The sequence below is a fragment of the Homalodisca vitripennis genome, chromosome 2 (assembly GCF_021130785.1).
Source record: "Homalodisca vitripennis isolate AUS2020 chromosome 2, UT_GWSS_2.1, whole genome shotgun sequence".
In the NCBI taxonomy this organism is placed as follows: domain Eukaryota; kingdom Metazoa; phylum Arthropoda; class Insecta; order Hemiptera; family Cicadellidae; genus Homalodisca; species Homalodisca vitripennis.
The window spans coordinates 178,202,244-178,224,782 of NC_060208.1; the positions used below are offsets into that span (position 1 = coordinate 178,202,244).

General features: G+C 33.5%; 1 protein-coding gene and 1 long non-coding RNA gene across 5 annotated transcripts in view; one reads left to right on the forward strand and one right to left on the reverse strand.

Annotated features, from left to right (window-relative positions):
• Nucleotides 1-2,848, forward strand: part of LOC124355095 (protein dead ringer-like) — a 167,835-nt gene extending 164,987 nt beyond the window's left edge. For all 4 annotated transcript variants that reach the window (XM_046806040.1, XM_046806042.1, XM_046806041.1 and 1 more), the window contains one exon: nt 726-2,848. In XM_046806040.1, the coding sequence (XP_046661996.1) occupies nt 726-841 (116 nt within the window). In that variant the 3' untranslated portion in view covers nt 842-2,848. The remainder of the gene's footprint in view (nt 1-725) is intronic.
• A 14,412-nt stretch (nt 2,849-17,260) lies between these two features.
• LOC124355096 lies at nt 17,261-22,141 on the reverse strand. The gene is made up of 3 exons (XR_006921738.1): nt 22,024-22,141; nt 19,104-19,321; nt 17,261-17,594 (listed from the first exon to the last, which is right to left on the reverse strand). It is a non-coding gene; the product is annotated as an uncharacterized LOC124355096 (long non-coding RNA).
• Between the last annotated feature and the right edge of the window lie 398 nt (nt 22,142-22,539).

The following is a 22,539-nucleotide window of genomic DNA, read 5'->3' on the forward strand; positions in this document are numbered from 1 at the left end:
GCATGTAATTTTAATACACCACAGATTTGTATTTTTGACATCATTCTGTGGAAATTTAGTTACGGTATATATATGTCCTCATTTGTATTATTTTCACTTTTTGTTGTCTTACCATCAAATAGTAAACAAGTTCCCGATAAGACAGGTTAAAGTATAAATAATACTAATTAAAGAGGTTATTAAACAATGTATAGAAACAAAATCAGGTTGTCCTCCTAAATTAATGTATTAATGGAATACATGGATATTTGTATTGTGTTTTAGTCCTATTTGGTTTACTATGTTGTTTGGGAAAATAAAAGTGTTCATTAGTTTTTACTGATTCTACAATTTACTAGTGGGGTAACTATGGGGAGGTCTGAAAGTAATAGAACTCCTCAAAAAGTTCTAAAAAATAATAAATAAATATATATTATTTTAAACCTCCTTCAAACCTCCCCAAAGTTACCCAAATGGTCTATATAAAACAACAGTTCAACTTGTTTGCAATACAACTTGTTAAATGCTTTACTTTGAGGTAATCTAATTTATTTAAATTTAGATTGACTCAGGTTTATTACATACCCCCATTGTGGTGTGCTCTTCTATCAAATTCACCCCTGTCAGGACAAATCGAAGACTAATTACGCCACTGCACTTTACAACCTTCAGCTCAGGAGTTAAAAAATAAATATGAACATATTTTTATTGTCTAATGGTTTTAACAACAATTTACTTGTTTACAGATGATGGGCGCGGGGGTGGAGATAACTCTCTGGTAGTCAGTATGGACATCAACGGCACCATGTATCAGGGAGTGCTGTTCGCGCAGACGACGCGCAACTCAAGACTGCCTTCGTAAACCTGTGTCTCTCAATCTCATCGGTGGCCGCGTACGTGACTCGTGCCCACAAACATTACAAGAATAAATCGTGAAACTACTACGGAGTGTCGTTCCACTCTGTGGAGCCTCTGTAGGGAGGTTACTGGTTGGCTTCATTTTGTAATGACTTAAACCAGTTCGTCTGTTCCTATGAGAAAAGTGTAGTATTGTTGACTTTCAATTTAGCTACTGGCCTGTAGCGCGAATATCTTCTGTATGTTTAAGGAAATTTGTGTGAAAAACGTCCTTTGAAGGATTACGTGATGTAAAACGAATGCGACCTAATTAAGTTTTTAAACTTAAGTAATAGATTCAAGTTTCTATCTTGCACAGTTGGCACAATTGTGTGTTTTATGTACGTGACCGAAGAGTACCATTTATCGATGAAAGTATAATTTTCTGGTTACAACTTTTGTATAAAAGTTCTGATATACATTTTTAATTTTCTACTTTATTGTAGTTTTTTAACCATATTTTAGAGGTGACCTCCAGATTGTCTAATTTGGTTTGCAATATAGAGTTATTAAAAAGGGTCCTTACTGTGTTATAGAGTTTTTATTGCTTCATTATGTTTATTATTACAAAGACAAACATATCAAGACATTACTTTAATCTAAATTAAAGTAATCAGTCTTGAATATTGGGATAATAAACATAACGAAGTAATAAAATCTCTATACACAGTACGCTTTTTAATACCTAGTTATTTTTATGAATTTTAACATGAATATCATTTATGAAGTCATTATCTCAATGGTTGTTGATTAACAAAAATGATCAACTTTGTCGTTACTGAAACTAAAAATATTAAAAAATTTGGGAGTGAATGATATATAAAGCATATGTCTAAAAAATGTGCATAATTAGTTAGGTACATCTGTAATATTATTAGTGTTCGTCGAAATGTAAATATTGTTGTGCATACCAAGGTGTTGTATGATTCTTGGTTACTGAGACGTGATCATAGATCATTGTTGTTCGTAATTAGAATTTGTAGGATATGCTTGTAACTTTAAGATAAATAAAAAAAAGTTCTTTGTTAACTTTAGACAGGTCACATAAAGCTAAATCTGTATTTACACTTCTTGATGTTACGACTAACTGTAAAGTGATAAATATCAACTAAACACATTTTCACCTCATGTTTGTAACGTAATGTTTGATGCGCTTATAATTAAGAGCTTTACACACTGCAGAAAACTTTTTCTCTTTATTGTAGAAAAATCACCATTAATGTTATGTTGTAATGCAATAATCAGTTTTTATCAGACAGTCGAACATTGTTAATAATTGTTTTCATTTAAAACATACAGATATTCCACCTTGAAAGATTACACAAATTATGATTCAGCAGCAATTCAGTTTTTAAAAGTTATAATCCATGTTGAAATGTTATATATTTTGTACTGATTTTATTATTAATATTATTAAGTTGGTTGTTTGTACATAATCTTTGTATACTTAGTTACCTGTACATATTGTCTTTTTTTATAAGAATACGTAGAACGGAGTGGGAGGTAATTTTTTTTTTGTAGCTCCAAAGATGTTTTTTTACTAGATTTATTGATCACACTGCGTTGTGGATATTTATTTTTGTAAATTTTTATTTCTCAAATATTTTTAAAAGTAATTCACTGTAGATATTAAGCAGTTGATGTCTTTTGTTATGACTGAATAGATAAGATGCAGCAATAGTGTTTAAAGTTCGAACATACTAAAGATTCCTTTATCTTTTGAATCTCAATATTGAATCGTTATAAACACATTTTTTGTCACCTATGTGACTTGTGCATTATTATTGCATTTTTCCAAAAAATAACCTAAATTGCCAGGGTTATGTATTGTTTAAGGACCAATATGTTTTCAAAACCTGTAAACCTGTGTTTATGTGTAGCTTTGTATAAAGTTCTTACTTTATTATTACATCTGTAGACTATGTAGTTTGTTATTTATTAGATATTAATTAAACTTCAATTAAATTATGTATTAGTTGTATTTTTCTTGACTTCAAAATGATTCCTTACCGTAACTCCTCGTAACAGATTGTAATATTATCAAGCCTTGTGTTTTCCATTTATTTAAGAGTATTGTCATACAATATATTTAGAAAATATGGTGGTAGCCCTAAAATCAGTTTCAGTTGGAGTAAAGATATATATTTTGGGACCACCTAACCAAACAAATGGTTAAAAAAATCCCCATTGATATAATTATGTGTATGTTGTTAAAAGTGGCGTAACTAAGAACTGGTTTTGAGGAGGATCAAACTGATTAAAGAGCACAACCCACCAAGGGAGGTATGGAATATATCTAAATAAATCTAAATTTGAATGTAGGCCTTAATTAAAATTTTAATGTCGTTTTAAATTTGTATTGATTTAATTATACAATGTTAGCTTGATTATGTACATTGACAACGTCCATTGCATGTGTTGTATGTCTAAAGACAAATAAATTATCTTGTATCTTGAATATTTAACTATTGTATTTTAAGCAAGTTGGACAGCTGTTACAGGAATATTTCTTTTATTTTTAGGGTTTTTGGGAACAGAGTTCTATTCTACTTAGCTACACCACTAGTTGTTAAGAATCAACTGGTTAGTTGCTGAGTAGAAATCAACGCATATAACATATAAATTTTTTACTTTGTTCCACCAAAAATATTTCATTTTAGAAACTAGTGAATGATTAAATATGCAACTATCTGTTATTCTAATGGTTTATAACTAATTTTGTATATAATACTAAATTTAGAACATTAATGGATTTGAGATAAGTTCCTACTTATAAACCAGAAGTACCAATGGCGTTCTAATACGTTGAACTTTGGATCTGAGTTAAGAGATAGGGCAGGTTCAAATCCTGTCTGTGACTGTTGCACTTGTATAAATACCATCAACCTTATCAACTCTCTCCCTTATTCTGTTTGACAGGCCAGTGGCCCATGAGGACGGGCAGAATACAGCTTAAAAGGAGATAGTCTCCCTAGTGGCTACAGAGCGAAACATAGTCTACTTTCTGGATAGCTCTCGTTTTAACAACAGTAGGAACCATGCTGTTTAGCAGCAATTCAGTTCTACAAATAAGAAAAGCAAGAAGTGAATCAATAGGAGAGGAACCTTAGAAACATAAGTAAAATATTAGTTAAAAATATAAATAAATACATAGTCAACGAAGATTAAATTTGACTAGATTTAATAAATTGTAGGACTTATTGTATAAATTTCTGCAGGTCAGAGCTCGACAGGTAGGCATGGTGATAGGTGATAACGCACTGTGGACCAAGACATGGCTTGTGCAGTGTCCTTCTCGTTGTTATTGTATAAATTTCTGCAGGTCAGAGCTCGACAGGTAGGCATGGTGATAGGTGATAACGCACTGTGGACCAAGACATGGCTTGTGCAGTGTCCTTCTCGTTGTTATTGTATAAATTTCTGCAGGTCAGAGCTCGACAGGTAGGCATGGTGAACGCACTGTGGCATGGCTTGTGCAGTGTCCTTCTCGTTGTTATTGTATAAATTTCTGCAGGTCAGAGCTCGACAGGTAGGCATGGTGATAGGTGATAACGCACTGTGGACCAAGACATGGCTTGTGCAGTGTCCTTCTCGTTGTTATTGCTAAGCTGATTTTACTATCCAAACTATCCTAACGAATTTTGGGATAAATTATTATTTTAACCAAATTTAGATAATTTGATTAAGATCCAGCATGTTTAAAGACTTTCAGTAAAAAAATCTTCAGATACTGCTAACAGTTAAGGAAAGAGAATCCCCATTTTTGAATATTCATAATATATGTCTACACTTTTACATCCAACCAAAATAAAAAAATAATAGATATCAATAAATAAATATTTAACTACAAAACTTTCTTGGTTGTGTTACAAGTACTGTGTAAGTTAAAAGCTAAACAATAATTTAGCTTTTATAACGTAACAAATATAAAATTTATAACAATTTGTAACATAAATATTTATACTGTTACCAATAAAAAAAACGGGAAACATTTTCCTTGAAGTGCTTACTTTTCCTATTAAGTATATAATATATTAAATTTTCTGTTATTTAGCTATAAAGAACCCAAAAGAATGAACTTTCTACTTTATAACAATAAAATATACAAGACATTTGTATTTGAATAACAATTTTGCTTACATTTAAATTACAAATGTGTAAGAAACATGTGCTCTTTTTTAAATAAATAACCTTAGTTCGTCATCAGGTTGTTTTCTAACATGCTTGCAAAGTTTGAATCCTTAGTGCAGTAAATAAGCATTATAAGGTGAGTAAAGACATTCAGTTTACTCTAGATGGCTGCTTATAGTACACAAGGGGTAACATCTTACTTTGAATATACAGGGGGGTGCAAAAGTAGGTATACAGTAATTAAATATGTTAAAGAAATAAGTAGGTTTATTTCTACAAAAACTAAACTTTTACAATCTATTTTAAGAGCGTTAAGAAACAGAAATTAACTCTTAAAAGTGTTTGTACTTCACCAATACACTTACTTCCTTTTGTGTTCAAAATTGTTTGCCTTCACAGTCAACACACTGCTGTAACCTTGAAGTTACGCTTAAAAACACACTTTTCGGCATAGTTCTTTATTTTCATCTATGTCTTAGGCAAGCTTGGCGAATGAATTCAACCATCTGATTAAGATCACGAGGTTTTTTCGAAAAAACCTTGTCTTTGACAACTCCCCAAAAGAAAAAATCCATCGGTGTCAGATCGGGAGATCTTGCTGGCCATTCAACCGATCCTCTTCGACCGATCCACGAGTTAGGAAACTCCCGATTTAGTAGGTCACGCACGATTGTCGCATAGTGGGCAGGAGCTCCATCTTGTTGGAAGTAGAATTCCTCATTTAACCCTGCTGGGATTTTGATTTGTGGTATACGTCAGTCAGCATGTTCCTGTATGCATGTTGGTCTACAGTGTTATGAAAAATGACAGGTCCAATGACACCTTTACATGAAATGCTAGCCCAAACTGTTACTCCAGGTTGATTCAGCTGTTCTTCGAATGTCAAGTGTGGATTATCAAAACACAGTTGTGTCTATTGACAGTTGTGTGCACCTGAAAGCTTAAAATTAGCCTCATCGCTCCAAACAATTTTTTGAATAATTCCCGCACCTTGAAGTTCCTCGTTTAACATTATCTCGCAAAACTGCAGTCGACGATCAGGGTCGTCCTCTATTTGCCCATGAATAAGTCTTGGAATGTACATTTTCAAACCTAACCGTTTCATTAGGCGTCCTAAAGATCTGCGTTCAATGCCCAGTTCAATTGATGCCCTTTTTCTTGACTTTTTTGGGCTTTGAACTTAGGTCTGCGCGACAATCATTTCGTTTTCAGGAGTAGTGACAGTGATTGGTCGTCCAGCCTTTGGACCATTGCAGATAGAGATCCTGTAAGGTTAAACTTATCTCTTAGTCTATAAATACTTAATCTGGTTGGTGGTGGTGTATCAAACTCTTCTCTCCATCTCTCTCGAACTCTTTCACAGTTTTTCTGTCTTCCAATATTCTTTCAAAACCCACTTTCGTTGATCGTTGGTCATGTAACCAGCCATGATGACAGAAAGTGTAATAATAACAACAGTAACAATGAGAAAACATTGCCAGCTGTTAGTAGCAAACATATTACACAGCTGATCAGGTGGCTAAACTTGGGTATTACCAACCAACTAAAACTGTATACCTACTTTTGCACCCCTCTGTATATGAACTTACATCTATGACTCACATGTTTCCAATAATATATATAAAATATCAAGTATTTTTTATAGTACATAGGCAATGCAACAGTAACAAAAGTATTTTCCTGTGTAGCATAGATACTACTGAGTTATTTCATTTAGTTTTAAAGCATTTGAATGATTGAAAAACCAAACTAATGATTTGATAGATCAGACCAAGGAAATGAACAAAAAGTTAAGAACACAGTGATGCAAAAGCTTTCCATGTGTATTTTATTGAAATCAGAAACTCTTTATTACAATATCTTGAGAAATGTATAGCGTCAACAATTTTATGTCTGTAATATTTACAATAATAATGTTTGCACTAGAGTACATATAATTGTTTATAAAGTTAAAATGCAAGGTTTCTTTTTTTAAAATATTCCCAGTGCAGGTAGAAGGGTCTGGAAGTCAGCCATTTATTCAGAGATTTCTTTAGTTTCGTTCCTATGAGAATCTTCATTTCTACCAGTAGTAGTTGAACAACTTCTGACCTGCGTTTCCTTTGGTACAGCTTGAGATGGTGTACCGATAGATGGTAGTCTGCAGCATGTCTAGTGTGGTAGTCAGGGAGGTCAGCTGCTCGAGGTATGTTTTTGCCCATCAACATGCAATATAACTTCCTGAATATAGAGGGATATCACGGTCATAATTCTGAGATCTGTAAAAAGTCCTCTACAGGTGTCTCTTGGTCCCAGACTATTTAGGATCCTCGTTGATTGCTTTTGAAGGCGCAGAATTCTTTGTAGGTTCCCTTGAGATGTTCCTCCCCAAATATCTATGCAATATCGTATGTGTTTCAAATATGGCAAAGTATGTTGATTTTGTTGTTATAGTGTTACTGATGGTTTTTATTCATTTTAAGATGAAAAGGCTTGTATTCAATTTCTTACACAGGACGTCTACATGATATGTCCATGACTAGTCCATAGTCACTTCTAGAAATTTGGCCTGTGGTTTCACTTCAACATCTGGAAGAGTTGGAACTTGGTTTAGTCTTCTGCCAAATGCTAATTGGTTTATCTGATGTATTAACCACTAGGTCACTTGTGTGGCATTATTGATAAGCCATATTCACATTATATATAAGAGCTTACTGCCAGTTGATCAGAATTCTCTGAAGACAGAAGGGTGGTATCATCTGCATACATAACCGTATGACAGTCAGGCATTGTGAACAAGATAAACATCACAGGGCCAAGGACAGATTCTTGAGACACACCTCTGGTTATAGAAGATGGCTTGGATCTTATAGTATGAGTCCCCTTTCTGTATGTTTGACTTTGATCAATTGGCTGTGTTCTTCAAGGTAGCTCCTAAACCAGTTTAGAGCAGGACCTCTGATACCCAGGTTGTAAAATTTGTTTAAAATTAAGTTATGGCCAAGGCAATCAAATGCCTTACTATAATCAAGCATACTACCTATAACTAGTTCTCCTTTCTCAAGGTGGTCAATTATAAACTCGGTAAGTTCAATGATTGCAGTAGTAGTTGAATTGTCCCTTTAAGAAACCATGATGTCTTGTCAGTAACTTATGTCGCTCACAGTGGTCCATCAATCTCTTAAGTACAACTCGTTCAATCACTTTGGAGAAGGTTGAGATGAGTGAGATTGGTCTGTAGTTACTGGCTTGCTTTGGACTTCCGCTTTTGAACTTATAATACACTTTGGCTAGTTTTAAGGCAATTGGGCATTTTTCTGATTTTAGTGACATATTGGTTATGAAAATTAGAGGTGATATAAGAGTTATACAGCATTGTTATAATAACTTGGATGAGACTCCGTCCCCTCCTGATGAGGTTTTGAGCTTGGAGCTCTTGATTATACTTTGAATTTCTTCTACCTCAGTGTCTGGCAGATGTGTGAGGTGGCTTTTCATAGGCTGTACTTGTATATAGTTGGTTATTTTTATGTGATGTGTGTTGTTGGCAAGTGTCTTGTCCGCTATGTTGGTGAAGAAATGGTTGAAGTGTTATGCCACTTCCCTTGGTTTGCTTATTTCCCTGTTATACACTTCCATATTTAGTTAATTTTTCTGCTGTATATTGTTTTGCCTTTCAGAATTTATTGTCTACCACACAGCCTTACATTTATTGTTAGATTTGTTAGTGGTTTCTGCTGCCTTAGCATTTTCAGTTGGAGATCATAGTCCTTTTTGGCTTTGACTATTTTTGCCTTATCTTGATTAGTGCCTGTACGCTGATGTTTATTCAGGCATATGAGACATTCTGTCTTAAGGTCAAGTGCTCCTTTGTCTATGAATGCCTTTTGTTTTGATTTTGTTCTCATCATGGGGCAAGCAACATCCATGGTCATCGTCAATGTGCTAAGAAGGTATTATATGCATTAACATTTTAGGATTCGCATAAATCGTTCTAATCTTCATTTTCGAGTAGTGCCTTCAATGATTAATGTTTTCTTTCTTGAACTGTCGTTGAATAGAACTTGTAGAGAGAATGTCATGCATTTTAAACTGTGCTGTGGTCAATTGGGCTATGTGATCTGATATGCCTGTTTCAATTACTAATGTTTTAAATCTGATATTTTTTAATTTGCGCATACACAGTCAATGGAAGTACTAGACTGTGGAGTTATCCTTGTGGGAGGAAGGGTCTGTCTGGACAAGTTGTGTCTCATTAATGTTTCATTTTTAATACGGTTGTACCAGTCATGTTGCTTTAAAATATTCACATTTACATCTCCCATCGTAATATTAGGAGATGATTTTCTGCTCTTCTATCTTCCACTACATTGGGTATTATATCCAGAGCATCAATAAGATTTCCACTAGTCTGTAGATGCCTACAACATAAAAGTGTTCTTTTCCTTGAGAAATTTTTACTATCGCCATTTCGCAGGTTAGTTCTATGCAGTGGTGCTTGATGTCTATTTTCTAAATTTTTCCTCCATATCTGTCACATGAATGGCCACTCCTCCTCCTTCTTCTAAAACAAAACATAAACTATAAATAAATCAATTATGCAGACATCAAAACACGACAGCAGACGTAACTAATAAGACAGCCCGGTCAGCTGGTCACAGTTGATACAGTTGTTCATACAAGACATTCTTACTAACTGTACAAAGAAGAATAAAGTTTGATTTATTGAGTAATAAAGTATTTCAATCAATATATGGATTGATCTCCGTTTTGAACCTTAAAATCGAAAATATGCAAATATAACCAATTTCCAAAATGTCTGCTTATTGCCATATATACAGCAGTTTGACCACTCCCGTACTGGCACTGTAAGAGGTGTGGCTAACAATAACGAGACTGGCATAAAATTTGTTATACATAATCACTTATTGTCACATTCAATATACACTCCTTCTCTATCCCTACAACGCTCCATGCAAATTTTCCATTGTTGGAAGTCATCTTCTGTCAGCTCCTTAACGACACATGCTTCTTTCTATGTTACAGCTTCCACAGACTCAAATTTTGTCCCATTTAATGCAGTATTCACCTCAGGGAATAGGTAGAAGTTACATGGTGCAAGATCTGATGAATAAGGAGGATTTTCTAACACCGGGGTCCTGTACTTGGCTAGGAACCTCTTGTCAGATAATGTGGAATGAGCTGGTGAATTGTCTTGGTTGTCCTTTTTAGGTATTTTTCCTTACTCTTTTGAAGTACGTACTTTAGAGAGCACCTCAAGGTAGATATTGATTAATTGTTTGACCTTCAGGAACCCAGTGAAGGTACACAATGCCATGGATATAAAAAAACAATCATCATTGCTTTAAATTTTGACTTGCTCATTTGAGCTTTTTTGGCTCTCAGTAAAGTTAGCCTGTTCCAGTGCATGGATTAGTGCTTCGTTTCCAGATCATAAATACAAAACCACATTTCATCACGTTATTACTGTTTCCAAAATATGTGGGTCACTTTCAATCGAATACAAAGTGTCAGTATAAACATTTTTGTGAGCTTCTTGTTGTTCAAACATTAGAATGTTAAGCACCATTTTAGGACATACTTTTCGCATGTTAAAATTGTAATGTAAAATTTGGCATACACATTCTTTATCAACACCTACAGTTACATCAATTGCGTGAGTACTTAATCAATGGTTAGACCGAATAAAACTACCAACTTTTTTGGCATATTGATCAGTTTTTGACATAGAAGAACGACCTGGACGCCATCTTTGGCGTCTTCTCTGCCATCTTTAAAACGCTTAAACCAATCAAAACACGAGCCTACGATAAACATTCACTGCCATACACTTCATTCAGTAAATTATAAGCTTCAGTAGCAGTTTTTCAAAGTTTCGAGTGAAATTTCACAATAATTCGTTACTCTACTATTATACTGACCATTTTATCCGGCAAAACAAAAACATAATAACTTGAACGTAGGCTCTGACTAAACTGTATTGTTTACAGAAGCGAGACTAGCTGCATAACTGAAGAGAAAGGTTCACACTAAACAGCTGTTGATTAATGGAGATAGTCGCATGTCTCCTTGGCCCATAGCAGCATCAGTCTTATTATTTAATAGTCATACCTCGTATATATGGCAGTTGACAGTTAGAGGATTAAAATTAATTATTGATGGCTAAACAGTTCATCATCTCTCACTTTGAACTATGTTTTTTTAATGCAAATATTTTGTAATTTAAATTCTAATGATATTAGTTTTATTTATTATAAACTAGAAATATACAGGGTGTCAATTAAGTTCCCATCGTCTGGCAATGTCCTAGGCGGTTGTAAAAGCCATCCACTGCATTTTGAAGGTAGTCACGAGAATATCTTGAGCTTCTTGGACTATGAGATTTCTTAGGTGCGCCAAATCTCGCGGCTTAGTACGATAAACTTTATCTTTGAGGTATCCCCAAAGAAAAGAATCCAGCGGAGATAAATCAGGGGAACGAGCAGGCAACTCTACTGCACCATGTCTTCCAATCCATCTGCGAAGGAATATTGTATCCAAGTATTCTCTAACAAGGAGAGCAAAGTGTGGTGGCGCGCCATCTTGTTGGAAATAAATTCTTTTAAATTATCGACCAAGAGCAGCTTGTAGTGCAGGAATTATCTCATTTTGGAGCATTGCTAGATACGAGTCACCATTTAAATTACCATTGATAAATAATGGGCCCATAATTTGATTTCCTGTAATACCTGCCAAAACGTTAAGTTTCTGTGGATGACTCTATCTGCCACTTTCACATTCTAACAGTAGTTGTGTTATTGGTAATAATTATTGATTCCTGGCTTCGATTACTACATTGTCAGATGATGGGAGGGGAACATTTTGAACACTTACTTTGATCACAGGTACTTAAAAATTGGTGTTTACTTGTAATACTTAATAATTTACATTGTTCAATTGTTTTAAAATTCAAATAGCTATAACTACTAAATGAATCCACCTTTTGAAGTCCGGTTTGCGGCATTGTACTCTGCTAAGTAAGACCTTTAATTTGATACCAAACTTGACCTATGCTGCTATTTAAGAATTTTGTCCGACTCCTTGTGGACCGTCCCCCAAAGGGATTATCCGGTCGGTAATTGGGCAGATGTGTGTGTTACTATCACCAGTAAGCACATGTGAACTTTGGTATTTCTTTCTATTGTGGTTCAAAAATTAAAAAAGAGGTTCCAGACTTAATTGACACCCTGTATATTTAAAAGTACTATAAACAACTCTGCGATTCTAACAAAAACATGTATTATTTTCTTACTTACCGCTCACAGTAAGAGTAGTGAATCAATATGTAATTTTTTAAATTTTACTTCACATCCTAGCTGCTATCAGACTAAATTATAAAGATTCTACTTTGTATTGTATGCTTGATGGAAGTCACCAGGTTTTAATATAAAAGACAATTTTAATTTTAATTGTGAAAGCAATATAAATGTCTTTTATACAAAGATTCTCTAGTTCTGTTTGAACTAGTTTTCACTACAAATTCAAAATTGGACTATACCAAGCAGTCTACATAAATTTTCCAGTTTTATTAACATAAAGTGATCTACATATATCAAAATTTATACAGATGTTTCAAAAAATAATGAGACATTGTTTACCTCAATTGTTAATTTTGACTCTGAAATTAAATTCTAAAAGGCTTTCAAAGTTCATTCAATTTTTTAAAATTTTTAGCAGAGTACATACATTATATTACTTAGAAACTCGGAAAGGAAAACAAGGAAAACATTTGTCGGAATAAAAAAGTGTGTTGAGGGCTATGAAAAATGCTGATATTGAATTAAACACACCACCAGTTATTCCCATGATAAACAGAAATATTTTTGTCTTGCTTCCATTGGATATTCTATTAAATTTGTTTGGATTCTAGGTCATACCGGAATTATAGGCAATGAAAACAGATTTTGCAGCCAAACATGGTAGTGCCTTGAATTTAAAACATGACTTCAGAAGTTTTTAAATGTTAAAGAACTTTAAGAAAGGATGGAATTTTGAATCTCAATTATAAGAAAACAAATGTTTCATTTAAAAATCAGGCTTGTGCTCCTCCATGGTTAACATTGATAAATAAAAACAGAAAATATATAAAATTGCTCTGCAGACTAAGAACTGGTCACACATATCGTTATAGCCATTTACACAGGATTAAGATTTTTAAAAGTCCACATTGTGAATGTGGGGAAGGTCATTGACCATTTACGTTTTTACAGATGGAACTCGTGTTTGTGCAAAATCCCTATTGTACATTGGCTACTTCAAAGTTGAATTCACACTGAATATTTTGTCATAATTACATTCAAACAATTTAGAGGTATTGGACCCACTTTCTTGTTCAGAACAATATTATGTAATAATCCACCTTTTAAGAATTGATTGTTATGTTATGTTTAGTTAGCTAGCACATCAAATAAGATGTATGTAAATTATGATTTATAATATGTATCAATTTTGTACATAATATTTACTTAGTTGTGGGCCTGTCATGACTGCTAACAAAAAACCAAAATAAAAAAACTTTGGAAAACACAAAAATAACTAAAATATTACACCATATTAAAGCAATTTGCAGAGCTTCAGGAAAATACAATATGTATTATTTACTTTCTACTTATACATGATAGATTATAAAATGAGATTCCAGAGTCAAAATATATTCCATTTACATTAAAGGTATATGAGTATTGTTCATAATAACGATATTACTTTAAATTAAGTTATATACAAGTTATATTTATATACGACTACATAAAGTATGACGTAAAATAATAATTAGTGATTGTCTTTTACTGTTAAGTGGATGATCTCCGGCAATAGAACCAGCAGAAACACACGGCATTGCAAGATCAGGCATAAAATACAAACTAAAAATACAAAGTCAAATATTGCTGAAGAAAACTTGATATTTCCATACTTTGTTTATCCACCTACAGTTTTGGTGGACATTTGATCAAAGTATGTTACAATAAATGTAAATCAATTATTGTGTAACTGCTGATATACTGACACCCCCCTTTCTGCTATAATTAGGTCCTACCAACTTTAAAAATCATATGTTTACCACTAAATGGATCAGAAATTGCAGGTATACACTTAGGTATATAATCCTAAAAATAAGACGTATGGAGAAATAACTAAGCAAGACAAACTAATTTTTCCATCCATTACGTCAGTAAACAAACTGTTTTGATTCTTTTTGTAAGCGCATTTTACTTTTATACGTTTCAAACCGAACGGTAAAATCAATAAACAACAATACACGCAATATTTACATCAGATTTTGTTTATTTAAAACAGATTATTAATAAAATCACTGAAGTAATGTAAAGTTTACTTTGAACATGTGGGTAAAATTCAGAATATTTATTCACCAATGCATTTCTTACGGAGATTTCGTCAACTTAGAGGCCAGTAGAGTGCAAAATTTCAGCTTTATTAAGTAATGAAAAGTAGTTCAATATATGCAATATATTTTGCATTATGACTATATAAACATGGAAAGAGTTTGAAAGCTAATAGTAGAAATTAAAAATACAATGTTTTTGACTAAAATTTTTTAGAGGTAGGAGAACTCTCTCACATTTAACCCTGCTACTCACTGATCCTCCTGCTGGCTAATGACCTATCGTTGTCAGCCAGTATGAGGATCAAGTATTCTAAATAGCATTAAGGCACCAAAATAAAAAGCTACGTATGAATAATCAGTCACCTAGTCCTCTCCAAAACACCCCCTAGTCTCTTTCAAGTCCTGCCAAAACATGCCAAACCCGTTAGTAAACATTTCCAACAGTTTGAAGTTAGCAATGCTCGTGAATCTCATGAACAGGATACATTTCCCGAGGAAGTCTATTAAATAGATCTTTCCTACAAGATGACTTTCATTGTGTCCACACAAAATTCTACCGAAATAACACAACAATTCTTTGTTTGAAGGTTATTTTTGACGATGGAAGGATTGTGAAGGAAACAGGATTTTTCCGGACATTTGCCATCGTTAAGTGAAACAAGAAAACAGTAACACTACGTTTCGAGATCTGCGATCTGATCTCTTCTTCAGGCAAAGAACTAACCTAATACATAATTACAAACTAGGTTAAAATAAACAAATCTTACTAAAGCGTTGTGGCACGCCTGAGTCATGAATCACAACCTACATGTTGTATGTCAACTTCACTAACACTAAAGACATGCACTTAATAAAAAAAAAAACTATACAAAACACCAATCATTAAACTAAAACTACGGTGTGTATTAAGAGATAGGGATGTCCTTAAGACAACTGTTTTTCGAAAGATAACACACACAGGAAAATATTTAAATTATCAATCCAACCATCAAAAATCTGTCAAAGAAGGAGTAGCCTACTCGTTGTTTGATAGAGCAAAGAGCTTGTGCTCAGATAAAGATGGACTAAAAGAAGAATTTAAGAAAATTGAATCGGATCTCAGAAGCAAAGGATACCCTCAATTAGTAATTAATAAGTGCAAACAAACCAGAAGAATCATTCCTGAGTCAGAAAAACAGAATTGTGATAAATTTGCGTTTATGTCAATCCCTTATGTGCCGGGATTATCGGAGAAAATTAGAAGAGTAGGTAGAAAGTACAACATTAGAACCGCGTTTAAAACACACAACACTCTTAGACAAAGTCTCGTAAAAACAAAACCAAAAAATGGCACACAGGATTCCAAAAACTGTGTTTACAGTATAAAATGTAGCTGCAATAGGGAATACATAGGCGAGACAAAAAGACCACTAAATATAAGGATAAAAGAACACAAAGAAAACACGAGAAAGGGTTTCACAGAAAAGTCAAAAATTGCACACCATTGTTGGTCCGAAGACCATCATATGAATTGGGATGAAGCCCACATAATACATCGGGAACCACATTTCTTCAAAAGGAAATTAATTGAGGCAACATACATTAAATTGGCAGACCAACCAATCAGTCAACCATCAGTCGAGATTAGGCCGCTTTGGTTGCCCATTCTAAAAAAATGAACTAAAGAGAATACCAAAAGTATCAAACGGATCGGATATTTGCAATAAACCAATGCGGAGTCACAATATGGTTTTAAGAAGTTCATCTCGCATGAACCAATAATAACGAAAGGGCCCATTCCTGTTCCCCTTCCCTTGTATTTCCGCCATCTTGTTTTAGCCGGCCGTCACGATTACCATTGGCTACCCCCTCTGGTCAGTCGTAAATGGTTAGTAGACGAGTGAAGACATATTGTGACCTGTATTCCGTAGTTTAGTTTAATGATTGGTGTTTTGTATAGTTTTTTTTATTAAGTGCATGTCTTTAGTGTTAGTGAAGTTGACATACAACATGTAGGTTGTGATTCATGACTCAGGCGTGCCACAACGCTTTAGTAAGATTTGTTTATTTTAACCTAGTTTGTAATTATGTATTAGGTTAGTTCTTTGCCTGAAGAAGAGATCAGATCGCAGATCTCGAAACGTAGTGTTACTGTTTTCTTGTTTCACTTAACGATGGCAAATGTCCGGAAAAATCCTGTTTCCTTCATAACACAACAGGCTCACAGATCAGGAACGTGAAACTTCTTTCACAAGTATACTCCAATCAGAGCAGGAAACTTTTTCTTCTCAATAATTGGCCCTAACTGTGCACTTAAACCTGGATGGTCTTCTGTGGCATCACCAAAACACTTCCAGATCACTCAGGAAAGAAGTTTCTCTGCAATTGCTACATTATGCAACACCTGTGACCGTCTCATACATCGGTGGCGTATGCAATGTGGCATTGAACCAAAAATCTGAATATCACAACAATGTTTATAACTGAAAAACCAGGCAATCCACCCAATTGCTCTGATCTCTTCTAAGAACACTATGTGTAAAGAAAACAGCCTAGAATCTTCAAGTTATTGCACAATATACAAGTACTTTCTCTTTAGTCTACAGCTCCAATCCCATAACAAGACATTTTAGCTCATTAAGGTAGATTTTAAACTTAATTCATAAAACCTGGTGCTTTCAACCTTCCACCACTAGGAGGGAAAGAGGAATTAATTTTATGAGCAAAATACTCCTGTGTTGAAGAGACACCATATCATAGCAGAAACTGATTCCAGAGCCAAATGGTCTCCAAATCTGGTGATTAATGGTCTATACTAACATCTTAATGAAGCTGGATGTAACATCTAATTCTCTATTAGAGTGGTAGGATAAATCATCAGCAGTCAAACAGTATTGTAACTAAACTTTATTTAGGACTACTCTACGATTTAACTACTATCTTTTAATGTTTGTTTTGTAATCTTTCTCCCACAGATAATCAGCAACTTCCTGAGCTTCTATTCTATCTACTTCAGCTTTCCAAGGAACATAAACTAGTTTGAATGTTGCTATTACGCAAATTGCGCCACATGTAAACCACATTCCCTTGGATTTTAACAGGTCCTTAATTCTCTGGAGCCTTGTAGTTTCTGATCTTATCTTAGACTTCTCCAATAAAGTCAGCTTTCGTGTTGAAACGTTATCCTGTGTTCCTGTAGTTGGTTTTCGCTCCATTGCTTGGTGGACTGCAAAACAAGTTGAATAATGTTAAGTTATATACTATACATTATTCATCAAGACAAGGAAGGAGTTTATTTAATCAACTAGTAATGAAATTTGTTGACAAAAATCCCACAGATGAACGATTCCCTTTGAATGGGAGTTATGCTAAAACCTAACTAAATTTACAGAATTATATTTCAATTATTTTATTGTCACTTTTATAACAAACGTCAATAATGTCTGTACAAGGTATGTACTAGAATTACCTCAGGCAACTATGCTTTGAGGAAATTGGCAGAATTTTGTGGAATACACCTATTGAAAATGGCCTAGTGTACCCACATATGTCATACGGCATAACTTTGTAGGGAGGGTGTGCTAATGTCTATTTCCAGAGATGTTTCGTCCTTCAGAAGAAAGCAATATGAATTATAAGAAAGCAAACATAAGAATCAGGAATCTTGTGTGGATTCTTTCAGATAACTTGATTTATTAACTTTCCCAGCTCTCTATATATCAGAGACCGTCCTGTACTGTCGTTATATGAGGTGACATAGGGCAGAGACGTTCATGAGTACAATACCAAAGGGCGGGGTGTGATTAGATTTGCGCAGCACGGGCTCCAGGTTTATGAAGCTCTGCCATCTGAGGTTGGAGCTAACTGTTCAACAAGCTGCCCTTAGACTTGTGTGTTGAAAATAGGTAACCACTGTTTAAGAGGAAGCTAAGGCACCTACTGGTGCAAAGAGCCTACTACTCTGCTGGTTGTGGATAATGAGGATTAATCAATTCTGTTGGGTTGGGGATGCCGTTATGTGTAGCACTTTAGTTTTTAACCTTGCAAACTTTTTACATTCTTTGTTTACAATTATGAGTAGGTATTATACAATTACATTTTATATTTTTAAAGGTACTTAATTGTTAATTGTATGTTTTGTTAATTTTAATTATATTCTTATATTATCAATATGACACATGCCATACAATATTGTAACTGTCTATGGCAATAAAGCTTTTATTATTATGTATTTTATTCTACTCTGGTACTTTACTTAAACTGACCCTTTATTGACTGGCACTTGGAAGAGGGAAAGTTTTAGAAATTGTATTTAAAAATGAGTGATGCGGAAAAAGGTTTCTACACGCAAAATTATGAACAAATGCAAATTTAAACCAGGTGTGTTTTTGAAATAACTCTTAGTTACAGTGAAATAAGATTTTTAATGCTGATTCAAAAAAATAATCTAGTTATATAAAATAATTGTATTTTGAAATAAAAGTGGATATACATGTGTATTTTCAGCACACTCACTATGACAAAACCAGTGAAATTTTGAAGTTATGATCTATGAACACACAACCTCAAAGTACATCTACCTGTTTTCTTAAAACAATGTATTGTTCAAATGACATTCATCACACCTAAATTATTTTATTATATATACATTAGTGTATTATTGGTATAACACAAGTTTGCAAAAAATATACAGTACACATGATGTATAGGATTCAAAATGTAAAAAAATACTTACCAACTGTTTCAGGATAAAATATTAATTTTTTAGTTTGATGATACGACTACTTCTTGTTTCTCTTCCCTTTCTTTTTTCAATTCTTGGTCTTTAATATATTGTTGCATTGGGGTATTCCACATATAATATCCAGAGCATACTCCGAGAAATGTTGCTAACATAATATTTCCAGTCGTCAATCCTCTGGGTTTCCTGATTCTGAAGGGCATAGTTTTTATCTGAGCCACAACACACATTAAAAAACACAAAATACAGAACATTAATACTCGTATTATGCCTAATGCTATAGTACACCTTAGTGAAAGCAATAAGTAAACAAAATTATTAGCACATAAGGTTTATCAGATGAGTATAAGGCCTTATTAAATTAGGGTTGAGTAATTTTTCAGTGATTTTTCTAATCTGCCCTCAATGCTGTTAACATACAGCAGTTTTATTGTGTTTTTGAACTCTTATCAACTTTTATACAGACAGCTTGTGAGACAAATAACACATATACATCTCCATTGTACTTGAGGCCATTACACAAAGACCATACAAATGATTTTACTTTGTTTGAATTAATCTGGAACAATATTGGATAATTCAGTATTGTCCGGAGGTCACTATTTCAGGAAGGGTTTTTCTTACCGCGGACCTAAAAAACTACATTACTACAAAGAACATACAATATTTTATTTACTGTGAAAATTGCATGTCATTATGACTGTCAGTTCTTGTCTTCTGCCTTCCAAAAAAAAGTGATGTCAGTGAGAAAGAGTTCACTCTGTCCCTATCTACTATTTCTCTTTATGTAGCTAAATATACAAATGCAATATAAATATTAAAAGTTAACAAGTGATCACGTCATGTGGGCTTGAGTTTAGGTACTATCTTGAGGGATATTTTTCTTTTTCCACCAGCAGTACAGGGTCATATTATCTTGTAATAACATGTAATTTTCACATTAAACAATAAAGTCTATTCTTTATAATAATAGTTTTTTTGGGACCCCTCAAGAAAGACTCTTCCAAATAAAGTGATGTCCGGATAATACAAAAGTACTCAATATTCTTATTCAATATATTAAAAAAGAGCTGGCAATAATAAATTGTAATAATTAGAATGTTTTTTTAATGGATAGTTTATGTATTTCTAATCGATAACTTAGTACTCGGATTCGATTATGGTGGTGGCCACTTACTATACTACAGTCTGTCTGACCGCAGCAAGGTATGGGTAAAACCAAGAACCCTCCGCAACAGTTACAATAATTTCAGATGCAATAGTTGAAAAGAACACAAATTGTACATAGTGAAGAAGCAGTTCTCTGTAGAGGTAAACTTAGATAGTTTCTCAACGGTGCACAACTTATTCAGGTGCAGGAATCGTCTACAAGGAATAGTTCTGTTATGAAACTCCTCAACAAAATGTTTTAAGTGGAACTGAGCGTAGTATGTAGTATGCAACAGTTTTAAAAACTAGTTACAGTGGCAGGTAAATTAGTTCCTAGTACCCCTAAATATAGGTAAATCAATAGATTTATTTGATATCTTAAACTTATATCATAAAAAATGTTTTGTTTTAGGATGATGTGATATAAGTAATGACTTATTGCTGTTAATTTTATTTATTTTTTAAACACTTTGTGCTATGTACTATAAAACTACTTAATGTAAAAGAGAATATATATAGGCTATGTACAAAAAATTCAAATAATTTATAATAAGTATTGAGTAATTATTTGGGATATTTTACTAATAACACACTCTCACAGAAAAAATAATCCTAGCCTATACAGATTATATCTTTTGACATAGCCAGTCCAATCTTTTGACATGTTGCGTAACATAGTGAATTAGTCTTTAATAATAACAACTGTTTTTATTGTAGGTAACAATCATTGATGACAACGGTCTAGAGTTTAGTTTCAGTTGTGCAATGTGCAGCGCTGGCAGTCAGTACCAACCAGCTTGCGGGTAGGGTACGATAAGCAGATCCGGTTTTTTATATCGAAATTGGCAAACAATATTACTTAATAACCACTAACATAATCAATCGATAGCCTACTGATGAATTATTTTGAACAAATAACTTAAATAATCTATATCAACAGCTGTAAACACTTTCGGTATTTATTTACAATACCGTGACCATGAAAAATGGACTTTTTTTTCATGGGTTGGGCATTTATAGCCAAGTATTATTATCACAGGTGCATATAAACTGGGGGGAAAGTATATTATTGTATTATATTGATGCCTTTCGGGCATTATTGCGTTAAAAATGGAAAATAACCGACAAAATTTTGTCGAACAACACTTGGAGGGTTAAGGATCAGGGGCATCACGTGATCTGGGATTCGACTTTTGCAAAGCTCGAGTTAATTTTTTTTTCTAAAAGAGCAAGCAGTGCGCAGCACTGCGCAGCGGGCAGGCATCGTTGACAGAATTAACGTACTTGTCAGCCTCATTTCAGTAAAATTGCCAGAGATACTGTCAAAAACAGAGTTTTCAAAAAATCGTAACTCCTTTGATTTTCGTTGCCGACGAATTTTTTCTTCACTATTGTTTTCAGGAAAAATTGTAGTTTTCAGGGGAAAAAAATGAACATACCTTTCCATGGTCACGTTATTGTAAATTGATACCACACTTTCAAATAATACACGTAAGGTAATATTTCAATTTTACATAATATGTATAATGTACTTATATTATAAGTAACATTTGATTATTAAGAATGGCAGTCAATTTTCGAAAACTACACAACATTGCTTTGAAAGATGATAAGACATGTCTTACGTGGCTTCAACATGTTGGACTCCTACCGAAAAATCCATTATGTGAAATTTGTGGGAAAGAAACAACTGTAAGAATTTGAACTAATTTATATATGAAAGAAATAAAAAGGCCTAGATTGAGAACTCAATCAACACACTCACCTTTCAGTCAATAAAACATTTCTACAACAAAGTTTAGTTGACTATTGAAGAATGTTGATTGTGAAAATTAAATTTAAAAAAGGCTAACCTTTAAATATAAGGTTAAACAAAAGGAATAGGTAATTTTTTTTTTTTTTTTTTTTTTTTTTTTTTTTTTTTTTTTTTTCTTTAAAGGCTATGACTTTGTCATTTAGCCCCGTTGTCCACTGAGTTTTTTATAATTAAAAATTTCTTCTGTGGTTGAAGGTCATTCTTTTTCTTTTACATCTGAAAAAAATTTACATTTAAAATATTAGTTACATAAATGTATGTTCATGTTAGAGTATAATATTAGTAAAAGTGGGATGTAGGGAAGTTAAAAGTATGATAGAGGTTAAAAGGAGTCTTCTCGTCATGGGTCTATATGACATTTCTAACCCGAAAGGGGACGACCACGGATGAAGAATCCCAGTGAATAGGTATACATAAATGTTCTTGTGTTTTATAAATGTTGTTTTTGTATTATGTTCAAAAAGT